Consider the following 23,049-nt stretch of genomic DNA (forward strand, 5'->3'; position numbering starts at 1 on the left):
CCGCAGGAAATGTGCAAATGGACCTGGAAGATGCATTTGGAAATCTATTTTCTTATCACATGATTAATGAAAGCTGACCAAGGAGAACAATGGTGAACACACAGCCCTCAAGGAAGTTCAATGGTCAGTGCTGTGGTATGACAGCAATCAAATTATTCTGCCAAAAAGCCCAGGGTCTCAACATTTTTATTTGCATTCTTTGAGTCTTTATCATTTTGGATTATGTAAAAATGACAGCTGCTTATAATTATTTGGGGGTTTGAACTGGAATAATTAAAAACATCTGCCTTTATCTTACTGCTACCAGACTTAACCCTGCAAGGTTGGGTCTACTGAACTTCAAAGAGGGAAGCAAGCAATAAAAGAAAACGCCACACATTACTAACAAATTTCTAGTGATTCATTTAAATGTATAACCAGTTATTCCAACAACCTTCAAACTCTTCATTATCTTTTAAATATATATAATTTGGGGCTGCTAATTAGATAGCAATTTAATGTGCTCATGGGGATTCATCTGCAAGGTCTTTCTAAAGTGTAAACTCTGAGGAATAATCGTTGGCATTCAGATGATTGAATTCTTCAGTTATTCAAATGAGCAGAGGCATTCTCACAGTCCAGATCATTTGAATATTCTGCTGTCAGACCCAGCTGTAGGGTTTTACAGGGATCCTGGGGAGGGAGGGTGAGGCTAGGTTATCTCCCAGGCTGTGGCCACCTCCCTGGATAGACACAAGTTGGCCTCCTTTGGGGAAGCTTAATATTACTTAAGCAGCTCAGCTACCTCCTCTCAGGGGCAGATGGCTCTGTTTCCTATCTCAAGGAGGAGCAAATGTTTCTTGAATTTGCAGTTATAAAAGCCCTAATGCTGGCTTCTCAGGCGTTCTCAGCATTGGCCTGCCTGCTATTGTCTGGGCAGTTAACGTTTTAATTAATAACTCCCCCAACTGGCTTCTACAGATGGAGGAGTGAGGGTTTCACTCTGCCTTGGGCTTCTACTTCCTGCATGTTCCTACCCCCATTGAAATGGTCTCTTAAATTATATAAAGATGTGCATTGCATGGAGAAAAGCAATTGATCAGCGAGATGACACCAGGCAATGATAGAAGCCAGCTCTCACATCTCAGCCTCACAGTACGGCCAGGGTTTGCATTCCTGAGTTGGGGCTAGTAGCTAGCAGCTGAGGCTCACTTCCCCCACAGGGAGAAAGAGGTGCAGACAAATCTATAGGAATTTTTAAGAGATCATTATTCAACACATTGCTTGTAATTACATTTTGATGAGCTTTTTATTGCTAATTCATCATCCAAGATGGGGCACTCTAGATATGAAATTAATCTAGCAAAACAAAGGTCAGAATGCATCCAGTGAAAAGCAATGTTTTTTTTTTTTTTCTCATCAATTCTTTTCACCAAAGAATAGAGCAGCAGAGAATATCTCTAAACAAGTCTCCTTCTAGTGCTTACTCGGGGTTATTTAGCGGCATCAAGCCTGTTCTCCCTCAGTCCCCAATCCAAAAGCGACTCCTCGGAGCACAAGCAAATACATGCACAGGGGCCTGAAACAGAACAGAAACTTTTGGGGCTGTGTGAATGTGCAGGCAAGGGCACTCACAGCTGTATTTGGCAATATAGCAGGTCGATTGTTGCAGAGAACTCTCAATCCGTCCTGAAGACTCACTCTGCAGTCCAAAGTTTCTACTTAAGAGGGGTTCTCAGAAGATGCCTGCAGGGACACGGCCCCATGACTCAGCTACCGAAAGGCAGCCAACATAGGGTGAATCAGCAACCATGTTACCTCTGTGGGCAGCTGGAGCTGCAGCCCCCTGGGGCACTCTGGAGCCAGCAGGGCACACGCACCTCAGAGCTGTCCCACCTGACTAGCGGCAGTGTTCACCAGTATCCGGTGAGGGACAGCAATCCTTTGGTGCATCTGGCTTGCCACAAGCTGGGCAGAGCGGGCTCTAGAAAGGGAGCTTTCCCTGGGGTGCTAGCAGCTGTGAGCCCAGGGGAACACGTGGGGACGTTAAGACTAAGAGGAAAGGAGCAGGGACTTAATTAGCAGTGCTGGGCTCACCATGCACACTGGAGTAGAAATTTGTCACTAAACTCTCTGCTATGGAAGTCTGTCCTAAAGCTATGGACGGTTTCCAGAACACAGCCCACTGAACCTCTTCATGCCCAGGGTCTCTGTATATACTTTCTCTCGTCCTGGACCCATCTCCATAATCTGCACAGAATCCTTTCTGTCCCTCAGGGCTCAGCTTAGAATGCACGGCTACCAAAACTTCTACCTGAGCATCCACATAAGGTGGCACTTCTCCCTACCTCTTATGTTCTCAGCTCTCAAGAGACTTTTTCCCAAATGGGTGATGCTCCTTTTTAACTTATCCATTTATTTATGAAATTTAAAGGTGCGCACCTTCCCTCGTGAGATTGCAAATACCACATAGAGGGGACATGTATTTACCTTGTTTCAGGGCTGGTTCCCTGGAAGCGGTGCCACACCTGCCAGAAGGTAGATGCTCAATAAGCATACGCAGAATGAGGGGAGGAAGGAAAGAAGGGAGGCAGGGTTCCAGCAATACACAGATGAGCCAACTATTTGCTAGGCTGCCCAAGGGCCCTCTGCTGCCCCCAGTTGTGCTGGGCTGGGTCATAAATGGGGGTCTCGAGCTTACAGGCTGCAAACAGCTTGCTGCAGCCTTCTCTTGGCATCAGTCCGCAGGTAATCACCAAGAGTTTTATCAGTTCTACTTCCGGTCAGTACTGTCATCTAGGACATGTGATAATATGCTGCTTCATGCTGTGCTCAGCTTTGTATACATGGATCTCCATCTCCCATTCAGTCGTCATTCCACCTCCTATGCCTGCCGAGTACCTCTTTAGGACCTGGATATACAAAGGTGAAAAGCATATTCTCTGATCATGCATGGTGGTCAGCTTACTTATGGCGTGGTGAGAGGATGGCTGTTCAGAGAGTTCTGCAACATAGTGGGGTGACAGACTCAAGCCTGTGCAAGAATCCTGGTTGGGATGGGATGAATATTCTTAGGAGTGTCCCGCTGTGAGCTCCCTGGGAGCAGGGGTCAGAGACTCGGCCAGGAGCTGTTCCCAGACCTTCAAACTGGATGACTAAGTCAGTCGGGATACTTTGGTTGTCAGCGACACACATCAGTTCTTAATCACTTGAATGAAAGGGGCATTTACTGGAAGGGCAGACAGAAATCTTCTACTTCCACTGTAATGGGAGATAAGTAATCAAGTGAATTCACATTAAACAAATAAAGGAACTAGTTGAATGTCTCTCCTTTCCTCTTTTCCCTCCTTCCTTCCTTCTTTTCATTTGCTTCTTTCCTTCTTTTTCTCTTTCTTTCTTGGCAGAGTAATGAATTAAGAGACGTGGGACTTCTATCTACTCCTACCTCTGCGTCCGTCAAGGCCTCAGCAGGCAGAGCTCAGCACAGTCATCTGTATCGCTAAATGACGAAGGTTTAATAAAGAGGCTATTATGAAAGTGTGGGTAGGGTGTAGGAAGACATGACGCAGCCCTCTGAAGCTAGAAACAGCAGGGAATGTTTTGCCCCTTCTTCAGGGGGGTACAGTGGGAGAAGCAGCTGTAGGAGCCAGAGCAAGGCCACCGGGAGGGACAGGCTGGCTCGCGTGGCTTTAGGCTGGGTGCAGCCAGCCCCTGGCGACATGTGGAGGAAGTGCACACATTCTCAAGCCTGCCTTTCCTTCCCAAGGTTGCTCCTACTAACCTCAGGCACAGCCAAGAGAGAGGGGAGCCACCTCCGTGCTCCATGCTTGCTGCACCCCATAAGGAGGTGACAGAGTCTGGAGAGGCCACGGAAGCTGACCAGCACAAAAGCACGCTTATCAGAGAACCTAAAAAAGTTTCAGGTCGGCAGCGACTTGTTACAATTGAACACATTAAATTTTAGGAAAAACTGTACTGCCAGTAGTGTTTAGTGTGTACATAAAGACTGGCCCAAACTTACATTGTGACTTAGACCACTCTTTGGCTAAAGCATCAGGGACCATTCTTTTTCATACATTCACTTATTTAAGTTACTTATGTCATTTTTATCATCTATAGGAACATCTTTGGGTGAAGCATCAGAGAGCACTGTTTTCTTCTCTCCTATATTTACTTACTTAATTTCATTTTACTAGATTTCTTTTTCTTTATGTATTTAGTACAGGGTCTACAGGGCCTCACTACATAGATCCGACTCATGGTGATTCTCCTGTTTTCAGCCTCCCCAGTGCTGGGATTAAAGGCACACGCCATGCCCAGTCTCAGTTGCTGTGGCAGTGTGCCCCAGGGGTGGGGCCAGCCCTGCACGCCAGGGATTGAACCCTGGCAGCTTTTAATTTCGTTTTAAAAGAATGTTATTGTCAGTCAACCAGCTTTGCACGCAGCGACCCGTCTGGGTGGGCGCTAACCTGAAGGGTTCCAGGCACAAGGGTGCTCAGCAGGGGCCCTACCCCGCCACCCAAAGCAGTGTCTGTATCTTCCATACTGGTCCTAAAGGGTGCTAGGAAGGATCACCACACTTTTGCCAAACACACATGTGGGGTGTGTTCCACAGCCCACCTGCTCACTCAACTGTCCGAGTACATGCGGTACCTAGTTATAGCACAGGGACCAAGAGGTCGTGGGCTTTGGAGGCCTGCACAACTAAGCGTAGCTCCCACCTGATACAAACCTAAACACCTGACCAATTTCTGGAGCTACGCCTAGAGCGATGACCCTTCTACTTCAGAGTCTGGTGTGGAGCTGGGCATGGTGGTGCACACCTATAATCTCAGCACTCTGGGGAGTCGAGGAAAGAGTACCACAAGTTCAAGCTCAACAACCTAGGTACTGTGTCAAAATAAAAAATAAATACATTAGCCTGGACAACCTAGGTACTGTGTCAAAATAAAAAATAAATACATTAAAAAAGGCCTAAGGACACAACTCAGTACAAAGGCTTTGTGTTCAATGCCCAGCACTAGAGACAGAGAAAGAGGAGAGAGAGAGAGAGAGAGAGAGAGAGAGAGACAGACAGACAGACAGACAGACAGAGGAACCAACTGACCAGACCAGGCCAGCAGTTCTCACTGCCTCACTGCGCCTTCAACAATTTCAGCAATAGCAAGGCCTCTGGTCTCTCTTGCCAAATGATGTATTGCAATAGGGGCTGCCCCAGAGGTGAGTGCACAGTATTGTTTATTTTTTCTCCGAGGACGCGCTGTTCTGAGCAGATACACAGCACATCCTGAGCATCACTTAATTCTGTCTTTTAAGCTGCAAAGGGTGGACTAGAACCGTGCCTGAGCGAGGTCTCCTGGGCTGCGTTCTGAGGCCACGCGCGGTTGGAAGGCATAGGCTATCCACATGGAACCACAGGTACACAGCGGTGCCCGCGCGCCACCTACTGGGCAGCCGCCTCCAGTTCACCCGCACCCTGACAGCAGAGGACAAGGAGACCAAGGGCTTCCAGCACAGGGCACCTACAGGGTACTGCTACAGACAGGCTCGCAGATGACGAGGCCCCATCTTATAGTCCCCCATAGGCTGAGACCTGTAGGATCTGTGGTTCTGGAACTAGGAAGGAATCAAGCCTCTTCTAAGAAAGTCAGGAGTCCTGGGGAGAGAGGGGGTCCCTGCTGCTTGGGAAGAAATATGCCCAGAATGAACTGTGGAAGCAGGCCCCTCTACTTCTCCAAGAAGCCCGCCTCAATTCCAGGGTACCCATCCCCGGGCAAAGCAAACGGTCCCTGTGGGAGGCCATGGCTCTTTTTGGACCCCTTGTGTTAGGGACTTGCTTTGTGCAATGAACTTCTCCCGAGCAGAGACACCCTTCCACGTGCCTAGGACACTTGCTAGCCCTGGGCTTGCCACAGGGAACAGCTGGTGAGCATTTGCAGCAAGCAGGAGAGCAGAAGCATGTAAGAAGGAGGGCGTGGCCAACTGCATATGTAGAGAGCCAACCAACGAAAGGGCTGCTGGGACCCAGGAGGAGTTAGGCTGCAGACAGCCAGTGGCCAGATGGGCACACCTCATCTATTGTGGGCTCTGGTACCCAGAATCTCGTTATCAGAGTCATTTCACATCATCAAAATCACTATTTACTGACTGCTCTCGTGGGTAGCAGCGAAGTCCTACAGGGAATAACAGGGGCAGAAGTTAAACACAGAGACACTATCTGGGGCTGATACATGGACACAGAAACTGGAGCAGGGGCTGCGCTGGAGAGAGCTAAGTTGGCTTCTCTGAGATGCTGATTCAGCTACATGACAGAGGATGAGGCAGGACCAGTCGTGAGCGGCTCTGTCCAGGTGGAGGGGAGCAGCACCCACATCCAGAGCAGGAAGGAGCTGAGGGTCTCTGAGGAGGGCATGCAAGGGGCAAGACAAGGGTGTGCATAATTACATAAAGATTTCCTTTAAACTTCACATCTAAGTTTCCTGAAATTATGAAAATGTGTTCACACGGCTCACTGCTTGACCTAAGGCAGCTCAACTTAGGTAAGAATGTTAACAGGGCTCCTACTTCTTAAACTCCTAAGCTAGTGTTTGATATGCACCCCTTAATTAGAAGTTAGCGTACATTTCTAAGTACTCCTGGGGATGGCCATTTAGCTCTATGTGAGAGGACAGGGTATGAGAACAGTTACACTTATCACTGTGTCTAAATGTCAGCTCATGTAGTCAATAATCTTCCGCATGAGGCCATGCATAACCAATGTGCAGCAGCAAACAAGGTACAGAAAAAAAGAACTGCCCGGCTGTCCACAAGACAAAGACGCGAAGAGTCAGTGTTTAGAGTGGCCCAGGTGTGGAAGGGCTGGTGGGACTGCACAGAGCCAGTGGCTGGGCCAGCAGCGCCCTGTTCCAGAAGCGTGAGACTCGTTTCCTAGGTTAGGAAGGTCATCCTTAGAAGTTGGCCTGCTTAAGGAGCTAGCTTAGAGTTTTCCAGGACAGCAGAAGTGGTTTAGATGGCTGGATGTTTTGACTTGGATAACCTGACGGCTCAGCGTCACCCAGTGTGGCTAACGCCTTCCCCCACCGGCCTCTGGGGCAGTCTGGTTTAGGAAGTCGAAGCGGTTTGGCAGTGACCTCACATGGCTGGAATGCTCAGAGCTTCCCAGGCAAGCCAAGGAGACCATCTGCTCTGGCCATCGCGCCGACCTCCTACTGCCACCCCTGGAGGCTGAAGAGGCCCCAGCTGGAGAGGGGTGCTGGCCACAGTGGAGGAGGAGGCTGACTGTTGGCACAGACTTCTTGGGATAACAGGAGTGACAGGCAGTAGAGGGCCTGTCCTAATCCACTTTAAAGAAGAGAAAGACCCATCATCAATTATATCTAGAGAGATCCAAAATCTCGGGCATCCTCTAGGTTCGTGTTGTCCATTACGGTGGCCACCGCTGCACAAGGCCCTGGTGGATGGAGACACTAAACTGGGTTGAGGTGTGCTGGAAGTGTGGGCCACACACTAAGACCTCAAAAGACTGGTGTGGCAAGAATGTCAAACATAAAAGCAATAAACTTTATATTGGTTGTATGTTAAAGCATCAATATTTAGGAAATACATGGATTAAATAGAGTATATTCCTGAACTTAATTTTACCTCTTTCTTTCTTTCTTTCTTTCTTTCTTTCTTTCTTTCTTTCTTTCTTTCTTTCTTTCTTTCATTCATTCACTCTTTCAGATGTGGCTACTGGGAAATTGTAAATTCCAGAGGAGGCTGATGTTTGTGAGTCCCATTATGTCCTCACTGAACAGTGCTAAGTCTAGACGGGTGCTAACGATAACCACCCCACGACGGCCTCGCATGCCTCTAGCAGCTGCAGCGACCAGCCACCCTCCAACCACACAGCCTCCCGTTTCCTGAAAAGCCGACACAGCACACTGAACTGAGTACATCTGAATGGATCCGGGTCATGGTTCCTGATCCTGGCACTTCTAGCTGTGTGATTTGGGGAAGTCGCTTTACCTTTGGGTACCTCAGCTTCCCATCTGAAACATACTTACTTTCTTCACAGAATCCTAGGTCCTGAGCCTGGTGCTCAGAGACTCCAGGGCTGCCTTCTAGATGGGCCTCTACCCAGGCCTGCCCCCTTCTCCTGCTCTGAGCCTCCAGGTTATTTCATGTGTCTTAAGCTTCCTACTCCATTAACTAATGATTAAGAGTGCTAATGCATGGAAAATATTTAAAACAGCCCCTGTCCCATAAAAAGGATTTAGTGCATCTTGGAAAAACATATTAAAACCAATAATAATAATAGCAAAGAAACAAAGGATGAATTTGCCCTAGTGTTGCTCAGTCCTTAGACGCACTGATATCTCATCCACTCTACTAGATCTTGCCTTCGGTACATTAGTAGAACCTCTGTGGGGAGCTTGATCAGGCCCAGAACACAGTGGGCCTCCATGGAATTTGCAGAAAGAAGTGTAAATTCCTCTCCAGCAGTCCCACATCCCATTTTATTACACAGTGGGCCATGGGACTAGCACACTTTTACCTAGAAAGGAATCCCTCCAGTATTTCCCCTCAGCTCCAAGGCATGCAGACACAGAGAAGACAGCCTCAGGAAATTTTCTACATGGGCTTTGTACAAATGAGCCCTAAATTTTGCCTGCCCAAAGCTCCTCCTCATGGAAGCCTGTCAATTTTATGGCTGCTGAAAGGGAACCTGCTTTGGGTGCTCTTGGAGGCTTGACAAACTCCATTCACCCTTCAGAGAAGGAAACCAACTTAGATGTATTTTTTTTAAAAGGGAAGGACAAAGAGATCATCAAAATCCCAACAAGAGTGAAACGTCATGCTACAGGGGCTATCTTTTGAGTCCTCCCCTTCTCTGTCCCCTGAGCAGAAGAGACACGGTCAAGGCTCTGTGTTCTATGAAAGATCCACAAAATGCTCAAAGACAAAGGAAAGATATAGAGCAAGAAAATGACATGTAGACAGGGGCACTGTACCCTGAACTATGCTTAGGCTGATTGCTAGTGGTAGAGACTTAGAAAAAATGGTCAAGTGAAGAATAAGGATACAAGAAGCACCACTCAGGGTCTGACTTTCAGTCCACTTGTGCGAGGGTGCCATTCCCCATGCAGAGAAGAGGAGTGGGCCCCTCTGGAAGGGTCCCCTTACCACTGAAAGACGGCCAGCTATCTCAGTGCACAGCTCAATGTCGGACTGCACTGAACCTGGCGGAGGCCTGTTGAGTCAGCACCAGTGAATGTCTGCTCACAAGCTGGTGGGAAGCCATGCGGTTGAAATGTAGGCAGAGTAGGTTGAGGGGGCGGGAGGCATTATCACAAGAAAGTAGTACTCGTGTAGCACTGCCAGTGAGGCCCAAGTGAGTCTACTGAGAAAGTCCTCTATGCGTATGCTGTTTCTGCACACACTTCATTGTTCACACCCAACTCATACAAGATCAAAGAAAATACCAGATAAAATCAAGCCAAGCATTAAGTGTGGGGGAAGGATTTTTTTTTTTTTTTTTTTTTTTTTTTTTTTTTTTTTTTTTTTTTGGCTAAATTAGAAAAAGATTGGTATTGTGCTACAGAGAAACCCACCTCTCTCTTCTGGCTGCTGGAACAGAAAGAACTTCAGATAAAGATGGAGACAAAACACGAGTTTTGTAAGTGAGCCTGCCCCATCCTCCCCATGCTGGCCGCAACCCTACACTCATACCTGCCTTCCTCACCAGAAACAAGGGGATTGTCCACCTGCAATAGGGATCCCATTAGGTGGTGGGACTGGGAGGGAGACAACACGACCTGTGAGAGATTCATGCCTGAACTAGCCCGGGAAGAAAAGAACCTGGCAGCAGCTGTGCTCACGGTTGGCCATGTGGATGTATGCCCAGTACAGATACTGGGTCGCTAGTGCAAATGAAGAAATCACTGACATCCTCTAAAGGAATCCAAAGTAAATGACAATGCAAATAGTAAATCTGAAGGATCCCTTTGTTCACTCATCTTCCGAGTTCCTTCTAGGTGCTGAATGGACCAATGGGAAGGAGGAGAGAAAACACAGAAGCAAGAGAACAAAATAGAGATAAAGGATCAAGTGGCCTGAGCCTGGAGTAACTCTGGAGGCTTCTCCAGTCTTATATGTCTTGTAGTACTATCTTCATTGCTACTATAAGACAAATAAGCAGAAAAGTCTACTCATATGGCAGGGCTCACCTATAGCTTCACAGACAGTTGTTTTCTATCTGTCTTCTGGGCTAGAGGAGGCTAAGACTGCTCTATACATACAAAAGAAACCTTGAAGGAGGGAAGGAGGGAGGGAAGGATGGAAGGAACGAGGGAGGGAAGAAGGGAAGGGAAGAGGGAGAGAAGGAATGGGGAAGAAAGAGAGAGAGAGAGACAGAGAGAGACAGAGAAACAAAGAGAGATAGAGGGACAGAGAGACAGAGATAGACAGAGGGACAAAGAGAGAGAGAGAGAGGGACAGAGAGAGAAAGAGAGACAGAGACAGAGCGCAAGCATGTGTTCACCTACATGGCCCCTTGCTGATGTTTATCTTAAGAAGTTGAACCAACTGAATAACTAAGATGTGTTCTTGAGACCCCACCAAGCATCCGCTATGTCCCCTAGAGTGGCTGGGCACAGAGGAGCAGAAGCAAGGTACCACCACAAACACGATGCTGGAGTAAGGCCGCTGCCCTCAGGACACTGGCGCCTCACCTGCTGCCTTTCTTGCATTCATCATCTCATTTCCCCTCACCAGCTTTGATGTATGCACTACAGGTATGGCAGGGATAGCAGAGAAAAATGATGCTCAGAGAAGCTGTGTGACTTGCTTCAAACCATAGACTCAGAGTGTGGTATGACAAGGAGTTGACTATGTAGGATGTTAACTATGACTAAGTGCTACTCTGCTATTGCTTTTTTGCTCACAAGGGATATGCAAAACTCAAGGCAAGGTGAACACACATTTTTTCATCCTGTTGAAGATAAGTTAATTGGTGACATCCTTATTGTCTGGTGTCACCCAAAACCTCTCCTCAACATCTGATGGCATCATATTTAGAAACAAATGAGTGAGACAGATGGCCCATTGGCCTGGCCACTCCTTATGCCCTTACTGTATCCACTGCAATACATTCATATCACTGGCCTTTCACAAGTAAGACGTGGGACATTTTCTTGGGTCACTCCAAGACACTTAACCCTGGCTTTTGATACAACCACTCACTTCAGTGTTTGAACAGTGACCAGCACAGAAGCGACTTGGATCAGAGAGACCTTATGCTATCAGAAGATGAACAGTACTGGCCGGGCTGGCCTGCTTTTCTAAGGAGTTTCTCAGCTGTGCTCATCATGGCCACAGTGATGGAAAGTCCACCGGTTGGACTAGGAGTAAACAGGCTACGCTGCACATGCAGAAGTGCCGAAGCCTAGGAAGACACTGAGACTAGAACACGTGGAAGGCAGGCGATCATTCCCATTGCTGCGGAGAGACAGACTCTGCCTGGCTGACTTCTGGCTCCATTTCGTTCCATTAAAAGCCAGTATTTATGAAGTTAATTGATTTACTGGCAAAAGATGTAGGCATGATTGTTTCATTGACTCCGTTCTATTCCAGCTGGGGAAAAGCGAGGACTGGGAGCCCACACTCAACCACAGCAATCATGCACCCACCCCCTGCTACTCCCAACAAACAGCCCCAACTGGTCAACCCAAAGGTTCATAATGGACTATTAAGCTTTGTAGACTCAAACATGCCCGCAGACTTAAATCTCCTTATAAAGTCAGCTTTTCTTTACCCCCAATCAGACTTTTAAATAATTTTGATTAACATTTGGAATGTTAGTCCTTTTCTGACAATAGTAAAGACTGCTGCCGTCAGGTATTACCGTAAGTCCCATCTGCAGGCAAGCATATGGGGTCCACATGATGCGGCTATGACTCCATTAATACCAGGGTGATTAGAGCAAACTTGGCTGATGACGGGGCTCTCGTATGAACTGTTCCTAAACAATGATGCAAGCAAGAAGCCAACTGCCCCCGCAACACTTTGCCAGCACACGTTTGCATAATAGCCCCAGTGCTAGTTTCTGATTCTTAAGAAAGGGAAGAAGAATACGTGTGAGGCGGATTACATGTGCACTTCTGCACAGGCACATGTGTCTGCATGTGTGTGTCTGTAAGCGACCAATGCCTTCTTAACTTTGAAAAGCAGGGATCGCTGTATTATTCTGTATACTTTTATATCTTCTTTAAAGTTAAAGAAACATGCACACAACTAACAGGAGGTCCTTTTCATACCATACTGCAAGTGGTGCAGGGACGGCAAGCGGAGTCCAGAGAAGACACTGCTGTGGATAAGGGCCCCTTCCTGACCATACTGCTAGCCATCTCAGAGTCCTCACTGCCCTCACAAGGGGCTTTCAGCAGCATCTACCTGGGGGTCAGGGTGGAGGAGACCAAGGTTGAATGTGCCTGTCCTACTCTTAGAGAAATTAAAAAATGTGTGGAAGGAAAGAGTGGTTTCTACAGCAGGTCACCAAAAAATGACTTGGGCAGGAAATGGATACAGTAGTTCTCCACTGTTTCCATTCAATAAAGAAGGATTTGAAAACTTTCTATGAATGGGGCAGTTGCCTTCAGCCATGCAATTTGGGTGCAAATCCCAGTGTGCTGAAACTTCAGAGATCGCGTACTCCATCTGTTGTACCAAGTGTCACTTGCAAAAGGGCTTTCGGGAGGGAGTGTGAATTAATTTTTTTATATAAAAGTACCTGTTATAATGGCTTGTGAGCTGTTTAGAGTTAAATAAAACATTTCCATATATTTATAGGTGTTTATTGAAACTAGCAAACTGGAGATAGACGAAGGCAGATGCTTTTATATATAAAAGCATGATAGAAAATATGCTTATCCTATTAGCACATTGTGTATCAATGTATAGACTGTTACAACAATATTTACAATATTATGAGCTCATCTGCTTGAAAGTGAAAATTGCTGCATTGTGTCATTACTGTAGAACTGAAGGAAATCTCTCACAAAGCACAAAAGGAAAAACAGACCAGAACATTTTTCTTACCAGTGGCCTGAGTTCGGGGTGCGTCAGGATATATCCATTGTTTGTGATTGCGAAGGCATAACCGTGAATCCCTAACTGTAAAAGGAAACGAGAGAGAAACCTTCATTAGCCTGCTCCCTGGTGAATTCACGAAGCGTAAAGCAGCCGGCATTTAGTAATTTACAGCTTAAACTTGGCATTCATAACCCTTATCAGCACAATATTTCATTAAAATGAATGCAAGGCACTGATCCTTGACATTTGTTGGAAATGAAGACCTGCCACAGGATAAGCTCAGCAAATAGTACAATTTAAAATGTCACCACCCTCCGTTAGTATCCAAGGGCTTTATTCGGGATTATTTAAAACAAAAACAATTACTTTAAAAAAAAATAAAACCTGGCTGATGTTTCTGGCAAGGTCTTGTGTTCTGAGCACAGAACTTTCCACGTTGGGCATCTCCTCGCCACCCACACTAAGCAAACGGGGTCTTCACACAGCCTCGCTTCAAGCTGTCCCCCAGTCCCAGGCCCAGAGGAGCTGTCTCAAATGTGCTCTCTCCAGGGCTGTCATTTTTCATAATTCTTCCAGGATAAAAGTGGCTCCACCAGCCTACGTGGGAGCCTGTCAGCCCCGTTATGTCCTTTCGTCTTTAAATTGTGCGGCAGCCAACCGTTTCCGTGCATGTGTCCGTCGACACAAAGCCAGGGTAATTTTCTATTCAGAGCCTTACTTAATTTATGTTTTCTGACTAAATGGGACTATGAGAAATAGTTTGCGAGCAATGAAATGTTTTATTAGCTTTAAAAAGTATGTAATCAAATTTAACACTGCACTTATTTAAATAATAATCCCGGCTTTTTGACAATATTTCTATTACACAGTTGACTGCACCCATTGGCTACAATAAATTTACCTACAAATCATTCATGTATCAAAATAGCCCCTGGCATAAAACATATACTGATCTCTCTCAAAAAAGAAAAAGAAAATGCAACCATTTTTGCCTAAGCAATAAAAAGGAAGAGGTAAAAAAAAAAAAAATCTGTATTTTTTTCTGAGAAGTCATTTCACAGTTCTGAGCTCTCCTTGTTATTTTTCTTTAAATTTTCTGCCACTCACATTCTTGAATATGATACTATTAAACGATCCAGACAACAAAGTTTACAAACCAGGAGTGACCCTGTCTGCTTGTTAGCTTAACGTCAAGGAGATGTGAAATTAACTTCAGAGAATTTAACACCAGCAATTAAAAGTTTCCGTTGCATTACATAAAGCAAATATGCACCCCGTAGTCAAGGGCAACCAACGTTTCCTTCCAGAGTTATCTTGCACAGCAAGTCTTAATAAGATTCTACTAGAGTCTAATGATAAAAATATATTTCATTATGTTGCGAAAGATAAACCAGAGATTTCCTATCCTTTGAGATGTGTATCGTCTCTTTCATCTTGTCTCTTGGAAAAATGTCAGATACACTCAACGCTGCATTAATTAGCATTCTTACGTTCCAGTTCAACCTGGGCTGGAGGGGTCAAAAAGGACAGAGAGTTTGACTTTTTCCATTAAAGGCAAAAGTGGTATTTGATCGGAAATTCAAAGTGAACATCGCCAAGCATACTTTTTTTTCTTAATAGCCAATACATTCAGAATCTTCTAATGTACATGACTTTGGTTCTTTTTCTTCTTTTGTTTGTGATTCTCAGAAGGGAAGACTCTTCTTAATGCCCTCTATTTTTCTTATATAGTATTTATGAAAATGATAAGATCAATCTTGTGTTAGGTTGATTATAAAGAATCAAGGCATCAGTCAAGGCCTTTCATTATTTGATGTCTGTTTCCTCCCACTAGAACGCAAGCTCCAGGAGTCCATGAGGATAAAGGGCGTGCCATGTGGTCAAAAACATATGGCAGGGTGGTTGGGATGGGGGGTCGTGGGGCAGGGAAAGGAAGAAACAAAAGGATTCAGAATTTAGTGCAGAATCTTCCAAGCTCAGCTCAGCTTTCAGCTTCCTCCTGTGCAGGGCAGGAGCACCAAGTGGCATCCTCAGCATCCATCTGCCATCCCTGTTTCCCACCCGCCAAGTTTTCTCCACCCTCATGGACTCTGCTTTTATCTTCTCACCACCTCCCAAGATGCCACAGGATTTCTTTCTAAAGAGTCCCAGGGTCCTTCTACTTCCCTAACCCTACAGGACATTCTCCCACTGAATCTTCTTTATTTTCTTAACCCTCTGCTTTCCCTCCTGTCCCCCGCAGTCCCCTCTTCCTCCTCCTGAGGATCCTCTTTGCCCCTCCCTCAAGCACCTCTTCCCCTTCACACAGTCTGTAGGGCCTTCACTCTCAACAACCACCTACAAGCTATCATCTCCACGTCTCCCAGCTTCAGGCTCTCTACTCTGTGACACTACCAGTGTCCAGTCGGCTGCTGGCCACCCCTTGGGTGCCTTAGCTTCTTTTTCTCTTTTATCCTCAACCTTTTAATAGGCCTAATCACTAAACCCTATTATTTTTTCCAGGTATCCTGCAAATCCACCCCTGCTTCCCCCCTGACCACTTTAGCTCAACAGACTTCCACAGTGGTCCTCACTGTTCTTCTTGCTTCATAGGGCTGATCAAAGCTAGCTCTGAGCATGTAGCCCCTCTGTGCAAAGCCCAATGAAGCTTCTGCATGTAGGAGCCTCCATGGGGCTGCCCATCAGGTCTCTCTGGGGTCTGGCCCTCAGCTAAGTACCACACTGCCTTCTTCCCCCTACTGCCTCTTGGGGTACCTGGCAACAGTAACTCCTGCACCTCCTTCCCTCACCCAGATCTCACACCACCACCACCCCTGTGCCAGCTGCCCGCGGTGCCCTTGCCTCCCCAGCAAATTCTCACCAGTGCTCTGAGATCAGCCTCAGGATCATCGCCCCTAACCTTCTGTTTGGCCTCCTTCCCACCACCTTTTTTCACTTCTACTTTCACATAGTGCGCACACACACACTACACCTATACCTTGCTACCTCAGGATCTTAGGCGATTCCCCTTCCACCTGCCTTGCTCTGGAAGGCAGCGCCTCTCCAGTGAAGGTGGGCTCTCCATGGAAGATTCATTCATCATTGACTTCTACAGCCCCAGGCCTACAGTCAGCCACATGGCCAGTGCTCAATTAAAGCATGCATACACACAAGACATTTATTACTTTACTCAACTATCACCTAGTTCATCTAGAGAACTTGAATAACAGTAAACATTAAAAATAAGCCAGCCAAAAAAAAAAAAAAAAGCTGATCTGCTCTAGCAGATGCATAGCCAGGCCTTCTCCACCTTGCACTGAAGAATCTTCTAGACCATCAAACTAGTCTGATTAGAATCTTTCCCAAGAGAACATTCTGGGAAAATGACATCTAAAGATCGTATTTGTGGAATAGCAGCATTTAGATGTCACCCGTTGTTGGTCTAAAAAAGAAACTCTGGGATCTTCTAAACACATTGTGTGGATGAAATGCTCTAAGAATCAAAAGTTCCTAATATGACAATGGCCAACATTTGGTTTTGGCCACAAATCAATCTGCTGATGAAATCCCTCACTCTTGTTACATCCAAAATAGAGCCAGTCTTCCTGTCTATCTGCATGTGCAGTTCTGTGGTATAATAGAGAACAGATTAGACACAAGGCCTTCCAAGGCGGGGCTGCCAAACTGGGCCCTGGCCCCGAATATACTCCCCTGGAGGCCGGGAGCCGCCCAGACCCAGCCTGGGGAGGGCAGCACTTCCCTTCCAAGCGGAGAACCTTCAGGCTAATGAAGTGAACCCAATTATAAAATGGCTCGTTATGGTAACAGAGGCCATGGTGTCTGGAAATTATTGCTGGGGTGTCTGGAATTCTTAATAAAAATTACAGGAAGTCTGATCGCTTGTGGGGAAATCTATGAAGCTAAGGGAGAAAGAAAGAATTCTATCTTATGAAAAAAAACCCAAAAGCCAAGAGCTGACTCATCTTTACAAGGTGTTAATGAGGGGGGCAAGGTGTGACCCGAACTCTGTTCCTCCAAGCTCTTCTCTCCTGTTGGCCGGGGCCATCTCTGGTGGAGATGTACACCTCTCCCAAAGCTCTTTACGAGAGCCAGAAAGCGACAGACATCTCAGGCCATACCTACCTGTGCTTCCAATTCCTAGCCGGACGCTCCGGAAAGAATAAAACACAAGTGCTTCCATTGCAAACACTGCTGGTTCATTTCTCGTGGGAGAGCTTCCCCTATCCTCTTGTTATGCTTTGTTTCATTTCTTTTTTACTCAGTGAGTGATGTTGAGAGAGTTAATGTATCCATAAATAAAAACAGGGCCAAGTGGAACCCACTCGTGGGAGGGGGAGATAGGATTTAATGGGAATACTGCACGGAAAGTACTTTGGACTACACCAAGCACACAGTAAGTTCAATAAAAGTCTTACTGTATTTTAATTATTACTGATATTTTATTTTAACATTCCAACTATCACCATTACTACTGTCATTGCTTTTATTGTTCCTAGTATATTGGCGTTATGGAAAATAAAATAACAGTACTCCCTTTCGGCAAGACTTTAAGCTTTCTGTGTATCGGTTTCTTTAGGCATAAAAGAGGTGACAATAATCTCTATTATGAAGAAAAAAGTGACAGGAACGACTTAGCACATTCCCTAGGGAAACTGAGAAGTTGACTAGAGGTTAACTGTTAGGGCTCCATATTATATGGACTTCTTCTTGGACTTCTCTGGCATGGCATTTCGCGCAGTGGTCCTGGGCCTGGATTTCGATGTCTCTTCTTGTGAGATCAGAATCTTAAGAACTGTGGAATGGTCTCTGTGCACAGACATTCTTCCTTAAATACAGTGGTACCTTGGTTCACTGACTCAATTCTTTCCATAATTCTGGTTGCAAACCAAGTTGGACCAGAACCAAATCAAATTCAAAAGTTAGGTTCACTCAACTTTGACCTTATTGGAAAGTTTGATTCTGTCTTTACCCAGGTAGGTTTGCAAACAGAATCATGAAGCGGATTGAGTTTGTAAACCGAGGCACCACTACAGTAGGGCAGCAGTCTGGACACCCAGGCCCCGGGGATTTAGCAATCATTGTGTCTGGGATAAACTTCATTGGCTATGATATTGTCACTGCACAAAGCTTGGCCTGAGTATTTCAAAGAAGTAAAGTCCCCTCTCTTTAGAGGCCACAAAGTATCCCTACCCCCATTTCCCTTACATATATATCCTCACCATTCCCTGAGTTTCAGATTTTGGAACCTACCACTTCCAATACTTGATTATGTGGGTTTGGATGAATTAGAAATCCCATCATGCTTTTGGAAATTTAACTCCAACTGCAAAGCCTTGGAATATGTAGCTGGCTGTCACCATTTGACAGATGGGGAAATATGAATTAGAGGGACTGCCCACACCATCTCAGCCACAGTGGAGCTGAGAACCTCCTGGGCTGAGCTCCGACCACTGCCTTCTGCCTTCTTCTACTTGCAGCTCAGAAAGGCTATTAGATCCCTCATCACTGAGGAGACTCACACTTCAGCACTTTGGGGGAGGGGCAGCCATCTCTGATCCTGACCATTCCTTTGCATGGAGGCAGAGGGAGCCCTTGTCAATCTATGAAGGTCCTGAAATGCAAAGAAGCTAGCCAGGTGCTAGACAACCAGGTAGGAGAAAGGGGCATGGTCTCAAGCCCTGCGCAGGTGGCACAGCCCTTTGCCCAGGGGACAACAGGACTCGCCGTAGGGCAAGACACTGACCCACCTCGAGCGGGCACTCAGAGGCCCTGCAGCAGTGCTGTGTGCCTGGGTTGGGCCCTGAAGACACTTCACCTTTTCTTCTCACAGATTTTCTTCCCTCTCATTTGGGAAAAGAGGGGTAGTTTTCTGAATAGGACCCAAAGTCACTCCATGCCGTCATTTCATAAGACAAATCAGTCATGTCAATGCCCTGCCTGTATCAGAAAAATCAAATATTCACATCTAACCTTGCAATTTACACAACCTTACACACTGATTCTTCTGACGGAGTTTGAGGTTATAAATAGTCCATTTACATAAAAATGTCTGTTACATTACTGGGCAGATTAGACAAAGACAAAGTAACTGTTTACAACGGGGTGGGAACACTGCTTTCAAGGGAGGTTTGAAGCATGACTTGTAGAGCGATGACACTCGCGGTCTCTGAGCTGCTCTGATGCCTTCGTAAGGTCGCACGTTACCTTGTATTTCGGGATGGTCTTCAGAAGTTCCTTCACGGGGACATCTGTGCCAACCACACCCAGAAGAATGCCCTTGGACCGCTGTTGAAAATGAACAGTGAATAACAATAACGTTAAGTGAACTGGGCAAACCAGGCAGGAGCTCATGAGACGCCACTTGCCACAGATCACACCCAGCGCCTTCCTCTGACTGCTACAGAGTGAAGATTCACTCAGATTCCTAAGAAGGCCCTTTTCTGTGCTTTACCCTCCTCTCAAAATATTACTAGCCAGGGCCAGGGATTTAGTTTCGGGGAGCAGCACATGCCTGGCAAGTGTGAGGTCCTGCGTGGGAATTCCCCTAACAAAAAAAGAAAAAAAGTACAAAAGACAAAAAATATCATTAGGCAAAGAGGGTGGAGTCTTAGATGAAGCATCAGCCACTAGGTCCCACTCCTTCTACATACCAAGATATTTTAATCCGCTCCCTATTCTCCTTCCCAGAAATACAAAGCAGACATCAAAGAGCACAGTGACCTCAGCAGCTAAGGATTCTAACCAGGAATTAGTTCCTCCTACAAAAGCTTCTTTTGGAAAGACAGCAAGGTAACCACTCTCTCAGTTTACACTGCCACCTGCTGCTCAGAAGAGAGAGGCAGTAAATGACCAAAAAAGAGACACAACCAGCCCAGCAGCTTCTGCAGCAAACTGGGACCAAGGAGCAAGGTGTAGGAAGAGACATGACCATCCCAGGCTCCAAGGCAGGTGGCCACTGTGATTTGCTGGAATTTCCAAAGTCACAAAGGCCATTAGGAAGAATGTACAAGCTCAGGCTATTTGTTGTTTCCTTCCAAGGGTGCCAGGGCTGGAGGAGTATCCCTGAAAACTCATGGTCACTCGGGACCCTTGACTGTGGTGCTACTCAGCAATGGGGTCTTTGCAGATGTAATAGTTTGGGACATTTAGAAATCATTCTGGATCTAGGGTGGGCTTTGAGCCCAACAGCTGCTCTCCTTATAAGCAGAGAAGACCGGAGCAAACAGGCCACTTGCTAAAAGTAGAGGCAGAAATTGGAAAGTTGCTTCCACAAACTAAAGGATGCCAGGTGTCCCTAAAGCTGGGACGAGGCAAAGAAGGATTCTTCCATTCTGCCCTATAAACTGCTGAGGGGATGCAGCCTCGCTAACAGCTTGGTCTCAGACTACTAGGGAAGAAATTTCTGTTTTATAAGCAGCCCCAGTGTGTGGTGCTTGGAAATACATAGAAAGTTGATAAACAGGAGCTGATGAGAACTCAGCTCACATGCCATCATCAGGGATTCCCCTGTCTTCTCCCCTCTGCTCATTCCACACTGAAATTTTGCAAACAATGAAAGGCGCTGCAATCGCTAAACTGATGTCAGTTTGACTTATCTTTATGCTTGACTTGGTTGTTTTCACAGCAGGATGGAATAGTAAGAAAAAATAATTGAACACCCTCCAACCTTAGGGAAAAAAGTCACCAGAGCTTGAATGAGAAGGGATCCCAGACGGAAGCCCTCCTGTCCCTAGAGGAAAGTGCAACCCCCATACTCACAGTTTCATTCTGTTTACTAAACACGGGCATGGCCACTGTGGTCATCAGAACAAGGCCCTGGTCATCAGCGAGCTGGACAGAGAGAGAAAAGCTGGTTACTGAGCATGCTCTGGAACCTGAGGGCGGGAAGCCGGCCCCCGTGACAAGCACAGTCTACGCTGACAGGGCTGCTGAGAGCAGGCCGGCTCTGTGGAGCGTGAGCAGGGAGAAAGCGCGGGCGAGGCATGTCCTGGCCTTCGGCTGAGGAAACAGGGTCACTGTCAGTCACTCCAGTGGATTGTCCTCTGTGTTCAGCCATTTTTCTTCAAAAGAAAGCTAGTTTGGATCTTAGGGATGTGTCTTATTACAAGAGACTGATTTTACTATTTTCCTTCCCAGATGTTTATGTTCAATCTGTGTGCTAATAACAGCTCTCCATAAGCTAAAATTCAAAGGTCAAAAGGTACAGGCAGAAAGAGTCTTGTGAGGGGCTGGACCTGCACGAAACCACAGGATTGGGAAGATTTTAGTCTGCACGAGGCAGGCAAGTCAAGGTCCTTTCGCACTACGGAGTTCTGCACATCAGACCCAGATGGGAAACAGAGCAACAAAAACAAAAACAAAAGCAGAATAAAAAGGTAATCACATGATCTGGAAAATCAGGACTAGGAACTGAAGTTTTTTCTACTCCCTTAAGACAGTGTGGTGTCTGTCATCTTTTCATCTACAGATCGGCCTTGGCAGAGCCCGCCGCACTTGCTTTTCAATCTGCGTCAAGGGGGAACCGGTGAGAGTGTCTACTCCAGCCGGTAACAAGGAGCGAAACAAAGGTGTGCAATGCAGTAAACTCTGCTCCAAACCAAACCTGCTTCGAACCCTCAGCTCTGACTCTTGGCCGCTTCAGCTAAGCTTATATTCTCAGACAAAATAAGACAACTGCACAGCAGCCTGGCCAGGAAGAGAAAATGGCCAGCATGGTACCAGGGAAGTGCGAAGGCTCCAGGGTCGCTGCCTGCCTGGTTTCCTACTTTCAGGGTCACGCAGATTATAAACAACACAAGCCAAAGAGAGACCAAGGCTTATGCCACCACTAACAGGCACCACCACTGGCCTGATAAGTCTGATGGGAGAGAAATACCTCCTGTGTCACAGTCTCCTCGGGTGTCAGAAGTGAAATACTCTGCGCACTGGAGTGTTTCAGTCTGGAGGGTTTTATGATGCATTTTTACTTCTCCTCCACATCCTTAACTCCAGGGAAGAATCAACTGTTTCTCCCTCATATTTTTTTGGATGGAACTTCATTAAAAGAAGATCTTAAAATTCAAGCACTTGATGCCTCCTTACATTGGCCAGTACCTTAACTCCATTTAACTCAGTTTACCTTTTCTCCTGTTCTTCTAATAGATTCTCGGAGCTGTGGGATATCCCTGAAATGCACAGGACAAAAGCCTCTGGTGCTTGTTGGAAATATGCAACCCCAGAACTTTTTCTGAGTATGAGTAATTAATTAACAATCAGGATGCATATCAAAGTTGAGGGAGCATCTCTCGATAACTGTTTTCACCCCCATGCCATCAGTAATTATGACAGCTAAAGAGAAGCTGACAGGTGTTGGAAAAACTTGCAACAAGAATGGAGGGGGCAGTGTTTTTCATAGTTTTGCATTTATGTCAAGATGGGTCTACATTCTTCTATGAAAAGATGAAGCAGTATTTTCACAGCCCCTAAGGCCCAGGACCTTAGGGTACTATGATTAATTTTAAGTCTCATTTTGGCTAAGCCATGATACCTACTGGTTTGATTGACCACCATTCTAAAGAGTTGCTAGAGTTATTTTTATGTATAATTTGGATTTAATTTAGAAGACTGAAGTTATCTTGTATTATGTGGACTCACCTCATCCACTCAAGTTAAGGTTTTAAATTCAAAGACAGATACAAGGAAGGAGAAATTCTGAGGGCCGGCGAGACAGCTCAGGAAACTAAGTGTCTTCTTAGACAAGCACAGGGACCCCACATGCCACACCAGCCCCACTCCAGGGCATGCTGAGCTGGGGCAAGTCTGGGCATGTGTGCGGGCACATGTCTGTAATCTCGGCACTGGGGAGGCTGAAAACAGGAGGATCACTATGACCGAGCTGCGCAGCAAGACCCTATACCAAATACAGAAGAAGGAGGAGAAGGAGAAGGAGAAGGAGAAGAAGGAGAAGGAGAAGGAGAAGGAGAAGGAGAAAGAGAAGGAGAAGGAGAAGAAGAAGAAGAA

General features: G+C 46.2%; 1 protein-coding gene across 2 annotated transcripts in view; it reads right to left on the bottom strand.

Moving 5' to 3' along the window:
* The window catches only part of Cacna2d3 (calcium voltage-gated channel auxiliary subunit alpha2delta 3), a 954,216-nt gene that overhangs the window by 222,266 nt on the left and 708,901 nt on the right, over positions 1-23,049 (bottom strand). For both annotated transcript variants that reach the window (XR_002821195.1, XM_023715780.1), the window contains exons 14-16: positions 20,809-20,880; positions 19,255-19,335; positions 13,057-13,131 (exon numbers count right to left, since the gene is read on the bottom strand). Coding sequence is in view for 1 of the 2 variants with exons in the window: in XM_023715780.1 (XP_023571548.1) it covers positions 13,057-13,131; positions 19,255-19,335; positions 20,809-20,880 (228 nt within the window). In the remaining variant the exon portion in view is untranslated. The remainder of the gene's footprint in view (positions 1-13,056; positions 13,132-19,254; positions 19,336-20,808; positions 20,881-23,049) is intronic.

The sequence above is a fragment of the Octodon degus genome, unplaced genomic scaffold (assembly GCF_000260255.1).
Source record: "Octodon degus isolate 3935 unplaced genomic scaffold, OctDeg1.0 scaffold00043, whole genome shotgun sequence".
Taxonomy (NCBI): Eukaryota; Metazoa; Chordata; class Mammalia; order Rodentia; family Octodontidae; genus Octodon; species Octodon degus.